Raw genomic sequence first — 23,038 nt, 5'->3', positions numbered from 1 at the left:
AGGGATATGGTCTATAATTCTTTTTGGTAGGGTCTTTGTCTGGTTTTGGGATCAAGATAATGCTGGCCTCATAGAGTTTGGAGCCCTCTGGGGACTTTGGAGCCCTTTTTGGCCTGCCAGGTCTCTGGATAGACCTACTGTCAGTCTAATGTTTCTGCTCTTGTAGGTTATGGACCTTTTGTCCCAAACTGTTTTCAGTTTCAGTGAATTTTTCTTTGTCTCTGAAATTCCCAAGCTTCACTATTATATGTCAAGGGATAAGATAGATAGATAGATAGATAGATAGATAGATAGATAGATAGATTGATAGATTGATATTTCGCATTTTAAGGGAGGTTCTCTGTGCTTCCTGGACTTGAATGCCTGTTTCCTTCCCCAGATTAGAGAAGTTCTCTGCTATAATTTGCTCAAATATACCTCTGTCCCTCTCCTTCTCTCCTCTTATTCTGGGATCCCAATTATTCTAATATTGTTTCGCTTTATGGTATCACTTATCTCTCAAATTCTCCCCTCATGGACTGGAAGTTATTTATCTCTTTTTCTCAGCTCACTTATTCTCCATCATTTTGTCTTCTATATCACTAATTCTCTCTCCTGCCTCATTTATCCTTGCAGTTAGAGCCACTTTTTTTTTTTATTGCATCTCAGTATTAACCTTTTTTTACTTTGACCTGATTAGTTCTTTTATTTCTCCAGAAAAGGATTCTTTAGTGTCGTCTCTGCTTTTTTCAAGCCCAGCTAGTGTCGTCATAATCATTATTCTGAACTCTAGTTCCAATATCTTACTTCTATCCATACTGATTTGGTCCTTGGCAGTCAGATAGAATGTAACCGTAAAGATGAAAATTTAAAAAGACTTTAAGCAGGGGACCCCTGGGTGGCTCAGCGGTTTAGCACCTGCCTTCAGCCCAGGACGTGATCCTGGGGACCCGGGATCGAGTCCCACATCGGGCTCCCTGCATGGAGCCTGCTCCTCCCTCTGCCTGTGTCTCGGCTTCTCTCTCTCTCTCTCTGTGTCTCAAATAAATAAATAAATATATACATACATACATACATACATAATTTTAAAAAGACTTTAAGCAAATTAAAAGAGAATATAATCAGATGAAGAAAACAGAGCAATACACTAGATTATTGGTGTATTTGGGTCTATTAGAAGAAATTACATCTCAAAATTGTTGAGAAAATGAAACATATATATGCAAAAATAAAATTAAATACAATGAAATGATAGGATGTAAATGTAAAAGGGAAAATTTTAAAAGACTGAAAAAAGTTGATAAAATAAGAAATTGGTTGAAAAGGAAAAAGAAAAAAATGAAAATAGAAAGACTACAGAATCATGAGAAAAAAACCCATGAATTCTATATACTATTTTTCCTAAGCATTGGAGTTTTGCCATTCTCTGTGATCAGTAAACTTGGTCTTAGCTGGGTGTTCTTGCTGATCTTCTGGGGGAGGGGCCTGTTGCATTGATTCTCACAAGTCTTTGCCCCATGTAATTGCACTGCCCTTGCCAGGGGGCTGGGCTAAGTGTAAATGGCTTTGGATTTCTCTATGTGACTTTTGTTCCCTGAAGGCTTTCTGCTCTGCCTTAGAGGATGAGAATGAAAATTGCAGCCTCCCAAGCTCCAGCCCCAGAGCTGAAAGCTCACACCCGCACTCCTCAGTGTGCCCTCAGGGAAAAGCAGTCAATCACTCCTGTCTCCATGGTCTCAATCTACACTCTGTGCTCACTCAGCAAGTGACCCAGCATTTCCATCTCAGGGATGTGTCCCTGTTTGAAGTCTCCAAACCCTGCATATACATGCTGCTCCTCCAACAGGGAGTAGGAATTGTATATTATTCTGGTTCTGCTGTTTGCTGTGCCTCTGCTCAGAGAATATTTGCCCAACTGTGCCACAGTTCCAGTTTATGGCAACACTGAGCTGAAAACCCACTCTTGGACTCACTGATTGTGGCTGGCATCACCACTCCATTGCCTGGGAACTCTGCCCCACTCAGGCACTCCCATTGTTTCTGTAACCCCAGGGATCCTGAGACCACACTGTCCCATCTAGGCTTCTGTCCCACTTGGCCACCTGAGCACCTTTCAGGCAGGGACACCCCTCACTGGAGCAGACATCTGAAAGTTCTGATTTTGCACTCCACTGATCTATCACTTTCTGATAGCTGGCGTGTGGAGACTCCCTCCCCCTGCCATTTATCTTCTGATATATTGCCTCTGATTCACTTCTCTGCACCTCTTGCCTTGCAGAAAGTGGTTGCTTTTCTGTTTGTAGAATTGCAGCCATTTTTTTCTTAGATCTCCGGTTGAGTTCACAGGTGTTCAGAATTATTTGATAGCTATCTAGCTGAATTCCAGGGAACAGACAAAACTAAGGCCTCCTACTCCTCTGCCATCTTAGGCAAATATCCTGTAACTATTTCTTAAATTAAAATTTCTACTCTTTCATTGCTAAATATAGAATTGTTATCTATTTTTATTTATTGACTTTTTATCCTTTAACCTTGCTGAACTCACTTATTAATTCTTATGGAATTTTTGTAAATTCTTTAGGATTTTCTACATAGAACATCTTTTTGTCTGCACATAAAGACACTTCATATATGTAATCTGTATGTCTTTTATTTTTTTTCCCTATGACAATGAAGGAATGCAAATACAATTTTGAATAGAAGTGATAGGATTGGACAGCCTTGCCTTGCTGCCATTCTAAAGGGAAATCATTCAGCCTTTCACTATTAATAATGATGTTATCTTTAAGTTTTTCATAGATACCCTTTCTTAGGTTCAGAAAATGTTCTCCTTTTATTGAATTTGTTGAGAGAAGAAATGAAACACATGAAAATTTTTTACCTGGTAGAGCAAAATTAGGATGAGGGTAGTTACCATATATGTGGACAAAAAGAAAATGGCTAAAATTTTAATAAAATTATAGACTGAGCATGGGGTATCATGAGTGTTCAGACTAATAGGGGGTCTTGACACAGCAAGTCCACACTCACTCACAAGCTTTATTTCCTTTGGCCTCTTCCCGGTACTGACTAGAAGATCATAGAGCATCCTATTAGTGGAGCATAAGTACAATAGCCTGTCTACTTCCAGAACCTTTCTCCTACTAAGTGAAATTACTCTTGAGTGCTAGTTTGTAACAAAAGCTGTCTGCCCTGCAGGCTAGGCAGAAAACTTTACTGAAATTAGGACCTTGGACTGTTATAAGACAGAGATCCATCAATACTGGAGGAGAGGTAGGAACCTCTGTCCTGCCCAAAACTATCTATAGTGTGGATATAGTATGGTATCAGGGAGAGAAGCAGACACAGTGTAGTGTCAGTGAGAGAGACAGAAACTCCAGGAAAGTGCCACTTTTAAGGTTCAGCTAGATCAAGGGGCCTGCCTTAAATTGAATTGGTTCTAGAGACCTAAATGTCTGCTGCCCCCTACCAAGAACTTAGCACTGAGAAATCAAGATAAGTCTATCACTGGTGGGGAGAGAGACCATAGTACAGGCATGCAAGGACTACTGGAAGCTAAGAGTTCATCTGAAATACTTAGCAAAAGCTTTGGCATACTTTATCACAAGGTAGAAGCATCTTGTTGCTGGGGGTGTTCAAAGTTTGTAATGTACTAAAGGTAAATGTAACAAAAAGAGAATCCAAATACAGATACAAATCCTTCCCACACTATCACCCTGGCCAAAGAAAGAAAAAGAAAAAAAGCCTATTTCTTGGTGTGTGTAAATATCAGTTACCTCAGACTGTCTTGTTCTTCTACTCATAATTTCTAGCACATAAGAACAATTATGAAATAAATGAAAAAGCAATTTTAAAAAACTAATCCAAAGATAAAGCATCAATAAAGCCAAGCTGATAAATGACCTAGACTGTAGAACTATTAGACAAGGGCTTTTAGGAAGCTATGAAGTGTTATATAATCTGGTAGCAAAGATAAACAATATGCATGAAAAGGTGGGAATTTTGGAAGAATATGAATATTTTAAAGACAGTAAAATGGAAATGCTATAAATAAAAAACAGAAAGTAAGAAAAAATTATTTCAATCAGCTTATAAACCAATAGAGAAGATAAAATGTAACCGTAAAAGTCTAAATGTCCTGGATATTTATCCTAGAGAAATGAAAACTTAGGTTAACACAGACTCCTTTATGGGAATTTATCTGTAATAACCAAAAACTGGGAAGTAAACCCAGATGTCCTTAAAACAAATTGTAGTATATCCATACAATAGAATACTCAGTTAAAAGGAATGAGCTATTGATAAACACAACAAATTGGATGAATCTCAAGGCATTATATTCATTGAAAGAAGCCAGTCTCAAAAGTTTTCATATGTCATGACACCATATTTATAACATTCTCAAAACAATGGAATTTTAGTGATAGAAAATATTGTTATATCATTGTCTTTCCTGGTCACAATATTGTACTATGGCTATATAAGAAATTATCATTAAGGAAGCCATGTTAAGGTCATGCAGGAACTCTATTATATTTGCAGCCTCTGGTATGTCTAAAATTATTTCACAATAAAAAGTTTTAAAATGTACATAGAGGGATCCCTGGGTCAGCGGTTTGGCGCCTGCCTTTGGCCCAGGGCGCGATCCTGAAGACCTGGGATCGAATCCCACGTCGGGCTCCCGGTGCATATGGAGCCTGCTTCTCCCTCTGCCTGTGTCTCTGCCTCTCTCTCTCTCTCTCTCTGTCTATCATAAATAAAAATTCTATAAATAAATAAATAAATAAATAAATAAATAAATAAATAAATAAAATGTACATAGAGTGGACACAATATAGTAACCTAATGCATAAAGCATTCTAAGTTAATCCAGAGCCAGAAAAGAAAGGAAAAGGGACAAAGAACAGCTGGGTCAATCAGAACACAAGATGTTAGTTTTTAATCCAAGTCTATTAATAATTACATTAAATGTAAATTATACAAACTCAACAAGTAAATGTTAGGAATTATCATATTGCATAAATCATATGATAACTGCAAAAAGTTCTAAGTATGAAGGGTGAGAGTGGAAAATGGATGAAAAAAGATAAATCATACAAACAATAATCAACAGAAAGCTGAAGTAGACACTGTAATATCAGATAAAGTAGACTTCAGAATAAAGATTATTGCCAGGATTTGAGGAAATTTATAGTCACTAAGATGACAACATAGATTCTTCCTGATTTTACTACCTCTCACATGAACAATAACTAACAACCTATTCAGGAGAATCCTAGAACATAGGTGTAAAGCTGAGACATGTTCTTATACCCTAAAGATGAGGACAGACTATATTACTAGGGTAGGAGAAGTTGGCCCCATTGCCATGCTCCCAGGCCAGTGCAGTACCACTCAGGGAGATCCCCGCACTGAGCCTCTGGCTCCTCCACAGGAAAAGAAAATCCATTGGGAAAAACTAGCACCACCATTGCCACCCCACCACCCGGCATGTGGGTTGCTTTGCCAGAGCCACTACTCTGATCTTTATCCATGGGGATTGCAGGAGAGTTTATGAGGCTCAGCCACTGGGAAACTGACAGTAAGAGAGAAACAGAAAGGAACTTGCAATAACCAGCACATAAATCTTGGCAGATCAAGCTTGTACCTGCAGTGCCCAAGTTACTATCCCATGGGGCGACTTTTCTCGTGTGCAGAACCAAATCAGTGGCATACTCTGACCAGGAAGCATGATAGAGTGTAGATTTGCTTGATTCAGATCCTCATATAAGAATTTTTGCCAGCCCTAGAGCCCACTTTCCCCATGCGTAGGCAGGGAGGTGAGTTATAGCCCCACTTGCTGTAGAAAGTGTATCCTGGCCACATCTCACCAGTGGAACTGGTGAAAACATCTGGAATCTGTGCAGCATAGCAGTATTCAAGCCAACAGGCAGGTGGGCCAAGCTGATTGCCCCCAGAGCAAAGTCAATTTCAGACATGATGCTTACAGTGCTACACACAGACAGGAGCATTAATTCATATCCAAGGCTGACAGTAGCTCCCAAACCCTCCCAGAGAGTCTTTTCCAGAAATTGAGATTTACCCGGAGCAGCCCCTCTCCTTCCAGCTGGGGTAAGGGTGAGACATAACTACTACACCTACCCACTCCAACTCCTGGTCTGATGAGGACTGATGAGAGCACCTGGAAGCTATGTAGCCCTGAAGCACCTTGGCCAAGGGTAGGGCAAGCAGAGTTAACAGTTTGCAGGACAAAGCCAGGGACCTATTTGGCCAGAGAATTTGGGGCATGGGTCAATTTGAATTTAAGACGACAAAAAGCTTTACTAGCCTCTTCTGCCATTGCACTCAGGCAAGGAAACTAATTTGCAGCCCCACCCATTATGGAATACAGCCTACTGGACCAGGAAACCTTACCAGAACATGTGGTATCTGCAGAGTCCATCCAACAGCCCTGCTTATAGTGGCATTTTTAAAAAGATTTTATTTATTCATGAGAGAGAGAGAGAAAGAGGCAGAGACATAGAAAAGCAGGCTCCTTATGGGGAGCCTAATGCCGGACTTGATCCCAGGACCCTGAGATTACAACCTGAGCTAAAGGCAGATGCTCAACCATTGAGCCACCCAAGCACCCCCACAGTGGCATTTGAACAGACAATACAGCCTATGGCTTTCTTCATCTCCACAGTGAAGCTGATGGTCTCACCTGACTCATATATACTCCTACCTTGATTTGGGTCCCCAAACAAAGAGCCTTCCAGTCCCTGGGTCTCATCCTCCTGTCCTGCTAGGGCAGGAAGATTAATTCATGACCCCATCTATTACCGAACATAGTACCCAGACCTGATCATCTAGTCAGCCTGATAGAGAATTCAGACATCTGTAGAACCCAGTCTACAGCCTTACTTGGGTAGAGAACTAAGCCAACAGTCCAGCTAATCTCAGCCAGTAGCACACTCCCTTATCCTCAGCCTCAGAGATCAAAGAGTTTCCTTGCCACATTCATTTATGATAAATACCTCTCAGCAAAGTAGGAATAGAAAGGGACTTTATCATCAGAATAAAAGACATTTATGAAAAACTTAACAATTAACATCATACTTTATGCTCAAAGATTTAATGCTATTCCCTTAAAACCAGGAACAATACAAGATTCTGTTCTCACCACTTATGTTCAACAATGTTTGATTCAACATTATTCTTATAACTGTTTAATAAGCCTAGAGAAACAAATATAAGGTACACAGATTGAAAAGAAATAAGTACAACTGTCTATATTCACAGACCACATGACTATGTACATGGGAAATCCAAGAACTCTTCAAGCACTAGAACTGAGTGAATTTATCAAGGTCTTAGAATTCATGTTCAATGTATGAAAATTATTTGTATATACAAGCAATGAAAAATTGGAAATTGAAATTTAGAAAGGGATCAATAAACATGACCTACTTTGGGATAAATTCAACAAAGTATATGCACTGAAAACTACAAAACATCATCTAGAGAATATAAAGCAAACTTAAATAAATCACAAGATAGATCATGTTCATATATTGGAAATTTCAATATTGTTAAGATGCCATTTCTCTGTAAATTAGCTTGTATTTTCAGTGCACTGCTAATCAAAATCCCTGTAGTCTTTTGTAGAAATTAACTAACAAGTTGAATGTAAAATTTATGAAGCAGCACAAAGAACTTACTTTAGCCAAATTAATCTTGAACAAAGTTGAAAGATTCACACTGCATGATATACTTACTATAAAGTTAGAGTAATTACGAGTTTGTGATATTGGCATAAGAATAGGCATTTAGATTAGTGAACCAGAGAAGAGAATCTGGGAAAAAATAGGCCTTCATATAGATTGTCAATTGATGTTAGGGAAGGGGATGAGATAACTCAATGGGGAAATGATAGTCTTTTCAAAGAATAGTATTAGGACAGTTGAATATCTTTAGTGGGAAAAAATTAGCCTTGAACCGTTATTTTGCACCATTCATAGAAATTAACTTGAAGTTGGTTATAGATTCAAATATAAAAACTGATTTATAAAACTATTTTTTAAAGATTTTATCTATTTATTTTTTAAAGTAAGCTCTTTGCCCAATATGTGTCTCAAACTTATGACCTCAAGATCAAGAGTCACATGTTCTACCAACTAAGCCAGCCAGGCACCCTAATTTTTAAAACTTTTAATTGTATACATGCATAAAAATATTGTCAACCTTTGGGTCGGGACATTTTTTTAGGTAGGATGCAAAAAACACTAAAGGAAAAAAATGGGACTCAAAACTTTAAAACTTACGGTGTTTTTGTTAAAAGCTATGGTATACAAAACATACTGTTTTGAAAATGAAAATGTAAAATGTAAATTGGAAGAAAATATTTTCAATACATTCTTCCTGCTTCATTTTCCTATGTTAAAATTTTGGGTTTGATCAGTGTTCATTGTTTACAATATGATGACTTTGTTAAACATTTCACAGTTAAGCTATAATTACATTTCTTTTATTTGACAACTGTTGTTTTTCCTAGATTTAATAGCTGGGTTTTTTTGTTTGTTTGCTTGCTTGCCTAGTTTAGCTTTCTTAGTACTGAATACTGAGTACAGAAGCTTGCTTAAGGAAAAAGTGTATATATAAGAACCTGTTAGATAATTTCTTATCTATGGTGAGAAACCCTAGTTTGATGTCAGAGAAATGTCAATAGTCAAAAGAAAGTTGGCACCTAATTCCTAAGATCCTTGAAAGAAAAGAAATGGAAGGTCAGTTGTCCACAGATTGAAACATGATTCCAAAGATTAACGGCAGCAGAAAACTAACCCTTGCTACCCAAATTCCTATTTTAGTCATTTTTTTATTCCCTGTGTATTAGAATCTCTGTCCTCAACCACCTGTGTAAACTGGAACTGTATATTTCTATTCTGGGCTACAGCCAGAAATCATTAGTTCATGGCATTATTGAGTTGGAATTCGTAATACATTTTCCCCAGAAACATTAGTGATGATATCTTATAGTCAGGGGCTTTAGTAACTATAAATCATACAGTTTATCTACATTATAAATGAAATAGATTTTGGGGGAAGTAGCTAGTTAGAGACTGTGTGTAATATTACTTCTATAAGAAAACGCGTTTCATTCAGGGTACTCGCAAACCAATTTATAAATGGACTTTTGGAATTCCAGTTTACAGATTGGCTATTGTGTTGTAATGCATTCTAGCATTGAGATTTCTTTCTTTGGTTATGTGGGGTTTTTTAATTTATTCAACAGATATTTATTGAGTGCCTATTGTTTAGAAAGGATTATGCTTGGTGATGGGGAGCAATGTAAACAAGGTACAGTGTTTCTCTCTCAAGGAACTTGCAGTCTATAAAAGAGGACGGATTTAAAATAAATGTTCAACTACAGCACAGTATATTTAGTATTTAAATTAAAAACCAGATGTTATGGGAGAACTTGGAAGAGGACACTTGACCCAGTCTCGGGAGTTCAGGAAAGACATCCCAAGGAATGAACAAGGAAAATGTAGCCAACTAGAGTGAAGTGAAATGGGAAGGGGATGGCGTTGATGGAGTGTATGTCAAGACAGATAAATACTTTGGGCAAACTCACAAAGATTAACCAGAAATGACATACTTAGAAAAGTAGGTCATCAGAACTAAAAGCATAAAGTGTCAGGAAGGAATTCTGGGAGTAGGATGGAGATCACAGAGAGCAATAACCCCATCATAAAGGTCACAATTCATAGTTTATAACTTATCATAAGGTTCTGAGCAAATAAGTATAGTGGAGTAGAGTAAAATTTGTGCCTTGGGAAAAGAACTGTAGCTATGTAGAGAATGCATTAGAAGAAACAATCCGGTAGGGAGAGAATCCAGTTGAGATGCCACACTTGTAGTCCAGGCTAATAGTGGTGACACTAAACTAAGGAACTGAAAGAAAAATAATCAGTGTTACTGGTAAAAAGTCAAATAGTGAAGGCTCCCAGATAATTAGAATTACTTTTCTTCTTCTCTGTCATTATTTTTATTGCTTTGTCATATCTGTTGAGAATACAATGGATTAAAATGGACAAATTCTTTAGATTTAGGATCAGGAAAGCACTCTCCTAGGAAAAAAACACAGATATAAGTAGTATGGTTTGGTCAACTCAGTTATTTCCTGGTACATTTTTAGAGAAAAACCATTTTAAGAGAAATACCAGTACTTTTTCTATGAAAATGATTAAACCAAGCCGTAATTTTTAGTTTCCTGTTTCTTTGGAAATGACAGCATTCCTTAGTGCCTTAAAAAACTTTTTAGAAGGTATACTTCTCTAAACACGTTTCCATTATGCACAGAGTGCATTTCCTCTTTGCTGTCCTGCCTCAGCAACTTAACACAGGTAGACTCCTATTTATAATACTCAGTGATATATAATGAGACCACTGCAGTATTCCCTGATGCACAAGGATTGGGATGTTTGTCAGACTGAAGAGTACCGTGTCCTGTGCCAGTTCTTTTGTGTAGGAAAGGGACTTTGACTCTAAACCAGACACATCCTGCGTCCTGTTTGTTGATAAGGAGATGGTCAGTAATAATAAAGTACAAATAAAACAATAATGTTATCATTTTAGAGGAAGAGATAGCTATATGGCCATAGGGAATGAGGGAAGACCTTAATAAAGATACAATAAATAAAGAATAAAAGGAGCAATAATCCGGGCAGCCCCAGTGGCACAGTGGTTTAGCACCGCCTGCAGCCCAGGGTGTGATCCTGGAAACCCGGGATCGAGTCCCACGTCGGGCTCCCTGCATGGAGCCTACTTCTCCCTCTGCCTATGTCTCTGCCTCTCTCTCTCTCTCTCTCTCATAAATAAAAAAATAATAAATCTTAAAAAATTGTTTTTAAAGGAGCAATAATCCACTTGAAAAGGAAGAGTTGTACAAGGTTTTTTAGGTAGTAGGAATGGTTAAGTTTGGAATCACAGGTGAAGAGATTTGCCTTAGAGAAAAGAAGAAATACCTCTCTTGTTACAAAGGGAAAGAAAGTGAGGATGAGTGAAAGTAACAAAAGCTAAAAATTTTCAGATGATGAATTCTCTTTTCTCTGTGCAGTGGGACATTTGAAAGCCAATAAGCATGGGTTCTGATATGGAGGAAAATATTTAAAGGTTGAAGTTGTTTTTGTAGTTTGCTAGGGGAAATACAGCAATAATAAGAGCTAACCTTTTTACAATGCATACTACGGTCCAAGCACTACTACATGCATATTTTATGCAGTAAGTCATTTAACTCTCATCACTACTCCTTGAGGAATAGGTACTGTTTGCCCCTTTTAAAGATGGAGAAACTAAAACACAGAGTTTAACTGACTTGGCCAAGGATTCAGATTGAAAATAATAGAGGCAGGATTTGAACCCAGATAGTCTGGCTCCAAAATACATGTACTTGGCCATCACTGCAGTAGGATAACTGAATAAATTTAATATCTGTTAGTGACCCTGGGTTTAAGGTGGTGTCTGTTTCTTATTAGTGATTTTTAAGCATCCTTGTGCAAGCATGGAGAATATTTAGAATTTAAAATTTTATATGTTCTATGTGTTATGATTTTTAACACCCAAATAAGATTTATTCATGCTTATGCTATGATAGTATAAATTTGATCATTTTGTTGACATGGCCAGTAGGTAAAGTTTAGAAAGAAACTGAATTTTTTTTTAAACTTGAATTTAATTTTAAAAGAATTAGATTAACTGAAGGGATCCCTGGGTGGCTCAGCGGTTTAGCACCTGCTTTCGACCCAGGACATGATTCTGGAGTCCCAGGATTGAGTTCCACATTAGGCTCCCTGTACAGAGCCTGCTTCTCCCTCTGCCTGTGTCTTTGCCTCTCTCTCTCGCTCTCTCTCTCTCGCTCTTGCTCTCTCTCTGTCTCTCATGAATAAATAAAGAAAATCTTAAAAAAATAGAAGTGCTAGATTTCTATCTACAGATATATTCATAAGAGAATAAAAGTTGTAGTATACAAAATCAGTATACAGATATCTATTGCATTCCTATACACTAATAATGAAGCAGCAGAAAGTGAAATTAAGAAAACAGTCCCATTTACAACTGTACCAAAAACAATAAAATATCTAGGAATAAACTTAACCAAAGAGGTGAAAGACTTGTATTCCGAAAACTATAAAACATTGATAAAAGAAATTCAAGATACAAAAAACTGAAAGACCTTTCAAGCTCATGGGGTGGAAGAACAAATATTGTTAAAATTCCTAACTACTCAAATCCACGGATCCAATGCAATCCCTATCAAAATGCTAACAGCATTTTCCACAGAGCTAGACCAAACATACCCAAAATTTGTCTGAATAGTCAAAGCAGTCTTGAAAAAGAAAAACAAAGCTGGAGGTATCACAATTCCAGATTTCAATTTATATTACAAAGCATCAGTAATCAAGACAGTATAGTACTGGCACAAAAATAAACACATAAATGGAATAGAACAGAAAACCCAGAATAAACTCACAATTATATGGTCAGTTAATCTTCCACAAAGGAGGAACCATAACAGTGTATTTCTAGATATATCTCCTGGGCAAGGGAAAGAAAGGGAAAAATAAACTATTGGGACTACATCAAAATGAAAAGCTTCCACACAGCGAAGAAAACCATAAGCAAAACTCAAAGGCAACTAACAGAATGGGAGAAGATATTTTTAAGTGACATATCCAATAAAGGGTTAGTATCCAAAATATATGAAGAACTGATACAGCTCAATACCCAAAAAACAAACAATCCTATTTAAAAATGGGCAGAAGACATGAACAGACATTTCTCCAAAGATGTATAGATGACTAATAGACACATGAAAAGATGCTCAACATCACTCATCATCAGGGAAATGCTTCTGTCAGAATAGCTAAAATCAAGAACACAAGAAACAACAACTGTTGGTGAAGATGTGAAGAAAAAGGACCCCTCTTGCACTGTTGGTGGGAATACAAAGTAGTACAGCTACTCTGGAAAACAGTATGGAGTTTTCTCTAAAAAAAAATAAAAATAGAATTACCTATGATCCAATAATCACACTACTGGGTATTTACTCAAAAAATGCAAAAATACTAATTCAAAGGGATACATGCACCCATATGTTTATTGCAGCATTGTCTCCGGTAGTCAAATTATGGAAGTAGCCCAAGTAGTTCATCAGTAAATTAATAAAGAAGATGTGGTACACACATACACACACGAATGTTATTCAACCATGAAAGAGTGAAATGTTGCCATTTGCAGTGATATGGATGAAGCTAGAGAGTATAATCCTAAGCAATATAAATCAGTGAGAGAAAGACAAATACCATATGATCTCACTCATATGTGGAATTTAAGAAACAAAACAAGCAAAAGAAAAGAGACCGAGATAAACCAAGAAAGAGACTCTTAATTATACAGTGAACAAAACTGATGGTTACAAGAGGGGAGGTGGGTGTGGGGTATGGAGAACATATAGGGAATAAGGATTGAGAGGTACGTTTATCATGATGAAAACAAAAATTAAGTGAAATGAGAAAAAAAACATATCTAGAAATAAGAAAGTAACACTTCCATTAGTTCCCCTAAACCTTCTTTGGAAGTGAAACTATTATTTTCTATGGGAAAATTTTGTCATGGGGCTCAGTGAAATTGTGCAACATACTAACATTATAGTATAGAACTTCCATTCTTCTTCTGAAGGAGGTCTGCTGGATTTGAAAATATTTACTATCAGATTTGAAAATACTTCTTCGGGCTGATAATACGGTTTCTAAATTAAGAACCATGGGCAAGGGCAGCCCAGGTGGCTCAGCGGTTTAGCGCCGCCTTCAGCCCAGGGCATGAACCTGGGGACCCAGGATCAAGTCCCACATCGGGCTCCCCGCATAGGGCCTGCTTCTCCCTCTGCCGGTGTCTCTCCCTCTCTTCCTCTCTCTCTCTCTCTCTCTCTCTCTCTCTCTCTCTCATGAATAAATAAATAGAATCTTTAAAAAAAAAAAAAGAAAGAAAGAACCATGGGCAAGGGGGAAGGGATTACAGAAGACAAATTCTTAGCCTTTCTTTTGTGAGGGTGGGTGGGAGGTGAATAAGCAATGCATATTCTCTTTTACTTTTGCACTTTCCTTTCCTCTTATAAGATCATTTTAAAGGATAAAAGATAGGTCAACTATCACAGATAAATTAGTAGAAGCAGTATAAGGTGAACAAGATAAATGTATAAAAATGAGAAGCAGAGAGGATATTGATTGGGAATGGACAGATATGATATATCCATACAATGGAATGTTACTTGGCAATTGAATGAAATTAGATACTGATACATGTTATAATATGGATTGAAAACATTTGCTAAGGCACCTGGGTGGATTAGTGGTTGAACGCCTACCTTTGGCTCAGGTCATGATCCTGCAGACCTGGGATTGATTCCCACATCAGGCTCCTCGCAGGGAGCCTGCTTCTCCCTCTGCCTGTATCTCTGCCTCTCTCTCTGTGTGTCTCTCATGAATAAATAAATTAAAATATTTTTTAAAAATTCTCCTAAACTTGCTAAATTAAAAAATATTGCTAATAAAGAGCCAGTCACAAAAGATTACATTATATTATTCATTTTATGTGAAATGTCCAAAATAGTCCCAATTCATAAAGACAGAAAGTAGATTAGTGTTTATCTAGAGCGAGGGGTGAAACAGAGTCCAGGGTGGGGATACGATGGCTAAAAGGTAGAGTTTCTTTTTAGAATAATGCAAATATTCTAAAACTATGGTGATGGATGCACAACTCTGAATATACTAAAAGACATTGAACTGTACACTGTAAATTGGCAAATTTAATGGTCTATGAATTATATCTCAAGAAAGGTATTGTATTTGGGGGGGGGGGGTGTTTGTTTCTGTAAAGAACCCGGCTTCTTTTGTCTTTCTGCTTTGGCTATGGTAGTTCACTGAGTGTCCTTGATGGCTTCAATAGTAGCCCCAAGTGGCTTCTGCAGTTCCTTAGATTAAATATAGACCATAATGTCCAAAGCAAGACAAAGCTTTCCAGAGTCCCTTGTCAGGATTTTGTTGGAAGGCTCCTACAGACTTCTTCCATTTCTTATTAGTCAGAATCACTTGCATGAAGAATAGAAGTGCTAGGTTTGCTTAGATCAATCACAATTCACCATGTGTTGATTAAAAAGGGCCTGAAGACCTTTCCTTAAAGCCCATTGGCCATCCCATATGTAAATAACACTGCATTTGCTCTGGAGCCTAAGAACTTCAAATTTAAGGAGGAGCTTCTTGTTTGTTCATACTCCCTCAACTGGAATTTGTGGCAGCTAAACAAACAAACAAAAAAATCATTCCAATAGTTATTAAAATGGTAAGGAAGATTTCAGGCAAGATCATTGTGAAGAAGTCAACTCCTTTACAGTTGTAGAGAGAAATCACTCAACTCTGAATACAACAAGAACCAGTGGAGGTGTATAGTCAGTCACTGAGCAGGATTGGGGGTAGAGGGGTTAGTGGATACAAAATTACTAAGAGGAGACATTAAGGGCAGGAGGATTCTTGCTCAAGGAAGACCAAGGACTTAGACATCGTAAGTAGTGGGTGAGGAACTTGATCAGATACCAAGCGTTGATCAGGTAGCAAAGGTACAGGCTTTCTTGATAAACGGACTCTGCAGGATCCTTTTTTTTTTTTTTTTTTTTAACATTTTATTTATTCACGAGAACACAGAGAGAGAGAGAGGCAGAGACACAGGCAGAGGGAGAAGCAGGCTCCATGCAGGGAGCCCGACGTGGGACTCGATCCTGGGACTCCAGGATCACGCCCTGGGCTGAAGGCGGCGCTAAACCACTGAGCCACCCGGGCTGCCCACTCTGCAGGATTCTTGTTGAGACTGGGCTGTGTAGGCCTGGCCAGGACACGCTGAGGCCTTGTCAAGAGGGCCTGGGAAAACTATTTAAACTAATTAAAGGGAAACAAACTAACTGAACCAAACTAATGTTTGATCAAGGAGAGAGTCTGTGTCATAGTGCACGTTTAATTTTTTTTTTCATTCGTTATTTCTCCCTTCTATCATTTGATTAAAAGCTGACAATTTAATATCAAGTAAGTTTCATCAGGTCTTTTTTTTTTTTTTTAAGATTTTATTTATTTATTCATGAGAGACACACAGAGAGAGGCAGAGACACAGGCAGAGGGAGAAGCAGGCTCCCTGCAGGGAGCTCGATGCAAAACTTGATCCCAGGACCCCAGGATCAAGTCCTGAGTCCCTGAGGTGTCCCTCATCAGGTCTTTAATGCAGGTTTTTCTTAGTAACCACTTTTACTTCGAAAAGCATGATATATACCTATTCACTAAAAAAATTTTAAGAAACAAATTTTAGCACATATTCCCTTCATTTCTGTATTTCTTTAAATGAGATGTAGTATATAGTCTTTGTTATGTAACTTAGAGCTTGAACTAACAGACACATTATTAACAGTCTGTTTCAATAAAATACGATTGTGAGCACAAAAATTTTTTCAACTTCTACAAAACCTGAACTAGCATAACCAAAATGCTGATCAGGACCTGCCATTCCAACTTAATTTGTACTTAAGATAGTTTGAAAGCAAATCCTGCTCAGGTAGCTTAAAATATGACAATGCAGTGACAGTACTAATTAGAATAAAATAAGCATGCTTGAATAGTACATTTTAAAATGCACTCTTCCCACCCCACCGCCCCCAGGAGTATTATGTTTTCTTTCTTTTTTTTTTATAAATTTTTTATTGGTGTTCAATTTGCCAACATATAGAATAACACCCAGTGCTCATCCCGTTAAGCGCCCACCTCAGTGCCCGTCACCCAGTCACCCCCACCCCCTATCCACCTCCCCTTCCACCACCCCTAGTTCGTTTCCAGGTTAGGAGTCTTTCATGTTCTGTCTCCCTTTCTGATATTTCCACTCATTTTTTCTCTTTTCCCCTTTATTCCCTTTCACTATTTCTTATATTCCCCAAATGAATGAGACCATATAATGCTTGTCCTTCTCTGATTGACTTACTTCACTCAGCATAATACCCTCCAGGTCCCTCCACATCGAAGCAATTGGTGGGTATTTGTCGTTTCTAATGGCTGAGTAATATTCCATTGTATACATAGACCACATCTTCTTTATCCATTCATCTGTCGATGGACACCGAGGCTCCTTCCACAGTTCGGCTATTGTGGACATTGCTGCTAGAAACCTCGGGGTGCAGGTGTCCCGGCGTTTCACTGCATCTGTATTTTTGGGGTAAATCCCCAGCAGTGCAATTGCTGGGTCGTAGGGCAGGTCTATTTTTAACTCTTTGAGGAACCTCCACACAGTTTTCCAGAGTGGCTGCACCAGTTCGCATTCCTACCAACAGTGCAAGAGGGTTCCTCTTTCCCCATGGAGAAACCCTTGGAGAGGGTCCTCTCCAACATTTGTTGTTTCCTGCCTTGTTAATTTTCCCCATTCTCACTGGTGTGAGGTGGTATCTCATTGTGGTTTTGATTTGTATTTCCCTGATGGCAAGTGATGCGGAGCATTTCCTCATGTGCTTGTTGGCCATGTCTATGTCTTCCTCCGTGAGATTTCTATTCATGTCTTTTGCCCTTTTCATGATTAGATTGTTTGTTTCTTTGCTGTTGAGTTTAATAAGTTCTTTATAGATCTTGGATAGTAGCCCTTTATCTGATACGTCATTTGCAAATATCTTCTCCCATTCTGTAGGTTGAGTTTTGTTGACGGTGTCTTTGCTTTGCAAAAGCTTCTTATCTTGATGAAGTCCCAATAGTTCATTTTTGCTTTTGTTTTTCTTGCCTTCATGGTATTGCAATCCCATTCTAAGAACCTAAGAAAAATCCTAAAGTTTGTTACCTGGATATTTTGGTTCTCATTCTCATAGGAAGCAAGGTCACAATGATCATTAAGTTACCAGGCTAGTCCCAAGAGAGTGGTTAGTGTATTATATAATTGAACTTTATAATATTAATATTAACCATAAGCCTTTCTAAACCAGTGATTAGAAAGAGTGGGGAACAGGAGGTTTGGGCTTTGGCATCAGCAGTTCTGTTTGTAATGAGGAAGGGATGGTATCAGTGGAAGGGACTCTGGCAGAAATAGCTTGCCACTCATCTGAGACTAGGGGTACAGTGATTGTATAATTTGAGTCTGCAATGGATGGTCAATAAATGTACCTTAAAAATACTCCAACTTGACATGTGTTTTTTGAAAGACTTATCACAGTAAATACAGCTCTTTAGTCAAACGAGCGGTTTATTAAAGTGGTTCAGTTACCATAGCAACATATCTGGAATTTATAGTTTCTTATTTTGAGAGGACTTCATTTCACTTTCCGAGGCACTGAAATCCAAGGCTAAAGTTCTTAATGGCCTCCAGTTTCATTGTATGATGAATTTCTATTGTTTGGAAAATTTATACATACAAAATATAACTTGCAAAATAGTCATGACTTCATAGTCATGTGCATTAATTTTAAATAGGTATTTTTCAATTTGGAAATACCCTTCTTTAAATTTTTTTTTATTATTAGCAAAGCTACATATGATCATAGTTTAATGAGGAAAAACAGCTATTTCAAAAAATAAATCTTCTCAAGTTATTCCCCAAAGGCAACCACTTTCTGTTCTGTTAGCTGTTTTATTTTGTTTTTTAGTATTTACTTCAAATCCCTCAGCAACATGTTTATATTGCTTCTTGGTTTGTATTACTGCTTGCTTTGTGATTTTTAGCTGTCATCAATTATTTGAGTCTCTGCATACTTGAAAATGGCTTTATTCTACATTTATAATTGATTTTTAATTTGGCTGGGTATAAATTCTTAGAAATAATTTTCTCTCAGAATTACTAGTACTGATGTTGAGTAATCCAATGCACTTCAGAGCTTTTATTCTATTTTAATTCTTTTCCTCCACTTTCTGGAAGCTTATAGAATTATTTCTTTGTCCCCAGTGTTCTAAAATTTCATGATGATGGACCTTGTTCTGGGTCCATTTTCATCCATTGTGAGGGATCCTCAGAGGACCTATTCCATTTTCCACTTTGGAAACTCAAGCCCTTAAGTTCTGTAAAACTTTTTTTGTTTCTCTGTTTATTTTCTTTCCTGTTTTCTCTGCTGTTTCTAGAAATTTTATTATTCCAAAACATTGCCCTTTTGGTTTGGCCCTCTAATTTTCATATACTTTTATATTTACCCTATTATTTTTCACCTACTTCCCAGAAGACTTTTTCAGCTTCACAACCCGTGAATTTTTAATTTCTGTTATTATACTTTTAATTTCCAAGAGTACTTCCCTCTCCTTCCCCCTTAATCATTTCTTTTTTGAGCATCCTATTGTTTTATAAATATAATCTCTTCTAGTTACACTGACTAGAAACTCTATACATGGATATGGCTTAGAATATGGCCTTCAGTAAAGGGTGATCTGACTGGATGTCTTGTTGAGGAACCCTCAATATCAGAATCTTTAGTCTTTTCTCCTTGGGTTGTCTGATTCCCTAGAAAATAATCATTTTATATGATTCTTCTCTCCTGTGTAGAAGGCATAAGCCTCTTTATCTTTTGGGGGATATGGGAGGATAAGAAGATGGAGGGAGAAGGCAGATCTCAGCATTTATTATGTAACTTTTATTTAATTCCTATGATTTTTGTAGGATAGCCTACCATCAATGGGTGATTCCTTTATCAAGATACCTTCTGTTTTACCCTCTCCAGAAAATAAATCTTTCTTTTTGCCAGGGTAGGTTGGAGAAGTACTCTGTTGTGTGGAGTAGGTGCAGAAAGGATATAGATCAGTGTTACACATAATCACTACTTAAATATTCTTTTGACCAATCCTCCTGATGTTGCCACACCCCCAACCTCACTTCCCCTTGCACCATTTCCTAAGCCTTTTTATGTTACTATATTCTAAACCACATGCTTCTCAACTTTCCATATTGTCACCTTAGGAGCTGTTAGGTTGGCAAATCATTTACTAAACTAAATTTTCGTTTCCAAAGTTTTCTTTTTGTTTTTTCTTTAACATTTATTTATATGAGAGAGAAGGTGCATGAGTGGAGGGGAGTGGTAGATGGAGAGAATCTCAGGCAGATTCCCCATTGAACGTAGAGCCCTACACAGGTCTCGATCTCACAACTCTGAGATCATGACCTGAGCTGAAATCAAGAGTTGGCCGCTTAACCAACTGAACTACCCAGATACCCCTAGTTTCCAAAGTTTTGTTGCTAATGATCCCTCTGCAGTTCTCTTTGTCAGTGTACACTTTGCTATCTTTTAAATACAGCATTGAGAGGGAGTCTAGGTTCAAATGTATTCAATTGTTCTCTTTTTCTAAATTTCTGAGTAGCTATTTTTTAATAGTTACAAGACTATATTCATGTTTTAGATTTAATTGATGCTTTAAATTTAATTCCTATTTAATTCACCTCATAGTCTTATTCTTTTTTTTAATTAAAAAATATTGTTTAATTTTTGTCTTTTTGTATATAGTTGGCTGTTTCAATTTTATTTTTATTTTTATTTTTATTTTTTTAATAAATTAATTTTTAATGGTGTTCAATTTACCAACATACAGAATAACACCCAGTGCTCATCCCGTCAAGTGTCCCCCTCAGTGCCCGTCACCCATTCCCCCCCACCCCCCGCCCTCCTCCCATTCCACCACCCCTAGTTCCTTTCCCAGAGTTAGGAGTCTTTATGTTCTGTCTCCCTTCCTGATATTTCCCACACATTTCTTCTCCCTTCCTTTATATTCCCTTTCACTATTATTTATATTCCCCAAATGAATGAGAGCATATAATGCTTGTCCTTCTCTGATTGACTTACTGCACTCAGCATAATACCCTCCAGTTCCATCCACGTTGAAGCAAATGGTGGGTATTTGTCGTTTCTAATGGCTGAGTAATATTCCATTGTATACATAGACCACAACTTCTTTATCCATTCATCTTTCGGTGGACACCGAGGCTCCTTCCACAGTTTGGCTATTGTGAACTTTGCTGCTAGAAACATCGGGGTGCAGGTGTCCCGGTGTTTCATTGCATCTGAATCTTTGGGGTAAATCCCCAACAGTGCAATTGCTGGGTCGTAGGGCAGGTCTATTTTTAACTCTTTGAGGAACCTCCACACAGTTTTCCAGAGTGGCTGCACCAGTTCACATTCCCACCAACAGTGTAAGAGGGTTCCCTTTTCTCCGCATCCTCTCCAACATTTGTTGTTTCCTGCCTTGTTAATTTTCCCCATTCTCACTGGTGTGAGGTGGTATCTCATTGTGGTTTTGATTTGTATTTCCCTGATGGCAAGTGATGCGGAGCATTTTCTCATGTGCATGTTGGCCATGTCCATGTCTTCCTCTGTGAGATTTCTGTTCATGTCTTTTGCCCATTTCATGATTAGATTGTTTGTTTCTTTGGTGTTGAGTTTAATAAGTTCTTTATAGTCTTATTCTTAATAGGTAACTTGTCCTCAAGTTAACTAAGAAAAGTCTTTTTATTCTGAGCTTTCTTGATTTTTTTCCTTTTTACCACATTTTCTCATTTCTACCTCTCCTTTCTTCATAAGTCCCCCTGTCCTCTCAAACCTCCCTCCTATTAGCTTCATCCCATCACTCCAGTCTCTTCTACAAATGTCTCCATCCTGGAGACAAGCTAAATTCCCTCATTTTCCATTTCTCTTAGCCTGTCTACATTTTAAATGGCCTGTTTTTAAATGTACTGAAGTTTTTTAGTTTAAAAAAAAAATGAATGAGGGGTGCCTGGGTGGCTCAGTGGTTGAGCGTCTGCATTTGGCTCAGGTCGTGATCCCAGAGCCCAGATATGATCTCTGGTCATATCCAGAGAGCAGGAGCCTGCTTCTCCCTCTACCTATGTCTCTCTCTCTCTCTCTCTTTCTCTCTCTCTCTCATTCTCTCTGTCTCTCTGTCTCTCATGAATAAATAAATAAAATCGTTTTAAAAAATGAATCAATCAATCAATTTTCCTTAAATCCTTAGGCTCTGGTCTCAGCTTTCTTATTTTTTAGTTTTCTCTTTCAAAAAAAATGCTATTCATCATTTCCTCCTTAACCCTATTCCACTTAGTCTTTTATATGAGCTTTTTTGAAAATTACCTTCTAAACAAAACCACCAACCCGCTTTTGGCCACAGCCTCCTATTTTCCATTGAAACTTTGTCTTCAAAAAAAAAAAGAAAGAAACTTTGTCTTCTCATTCTTGTTGTGTTCTTTCTTTACTTCCCAAGTTGTTGGATTTTTTATCTTTGTTTTCCCTCTCTTGTGTCTCTTTTTCCAGTTTCCCCTTAGATGTGAACCTCTATTTCCATAGGCTACCTAGAGAACAGAGCAGTTGAAAAGTCATAGAAACTTTTGACTTTTAAAAAGTTTTTCTTGCTTTGTGAAAATAAAGCGATATGATTTTTTGATAAAAATTTATATACTGTTAATAAAGTTTAACTTTTAATATTTAGGCAGGTGCCGTAAAGGACTATATTAAGATGATGCTTCAGAATGATTCACTTAAATTTCTGGTTTTTGCTCATCATTTAAGCATGCTCCAAGCTTGTACAGAAGCAGTCATAGAAAGCAAGGTATGTTATCACTTTTCTATAAAATACTTTCTAGAATGCAGATTTTTAATACACTAAACATCAATTGTAGTCTTGTAATTGAGGGGTTTTTTTGGCCTTGCTTAAATGATACATTAATTATTATTGGATTTTTCTTATAAATTATACTAACATTATATTAGTATTATGTTAATGATATACATTAAACTCTTTTATTCCAGACATAATTTTCCACTGATGTAATTTTCTGGATTGATTAAAATATGCTGACTTGATAGGCTATATTGTGAAATCCATTATTGTTACTTGATATACCATTTGAGACTGGTGTAGGCAGTTAAAAATTAAAATTTTTATTTACCTGCAAGGCAGCAGCCTTAGAATATGGATAATGTCGAGGGGAAACAGAATGAATTCATCCAGTTTTAGTACCCAGCTGCTGTTATACCTTTTAAACTTCC

The 23,038-nt window shown here is 37.5% G+C and overlaps 1 protein-coding gene across 3 annotated transcripts in view; it reads left to right on the top strand.

The window, feature by feature from the left end:
- Positions 1-23,038, top strand: part of ZRANB3 (zinc finger RANBP2-type containing 3) — a 310,106-nt gene that overhangs the window by 227,891 nt on the left and 59,177 nt on the right. For all 3 annotated transcript variants that reach the window (XM_041739422.1, XM_041739421.1, XM_041739420.1), the window contains one exon: positions 22,479-22,598. In XM_041739422.1, the coding sequence (XP_041595356.1) occupies positions 22,479-22,598 (120 nt within the window). The remainder of the gene's footprint in view (positions 1-22,478; positions 22,599-23,038) is intronic.

The sequence above is a fragment of the Vulpes lagopus genome, chromosome 24, assembly GCF_018345385.1.
Source record: "Vulpes lagopus strain Blue_001 chromosome 24, ASM1834538v1, whole genome shotgun sequence".
Taxonomy (NCBI): domain Eukaryota; kingdom Metazoa; phylum Chordata; class Mammalia; order Carnivora; family Canidae; genus Vulpes; species Vulpes lagopus.
This window is presented reverse-complemented; position numbering and strand designations above follow the sequence as displayed.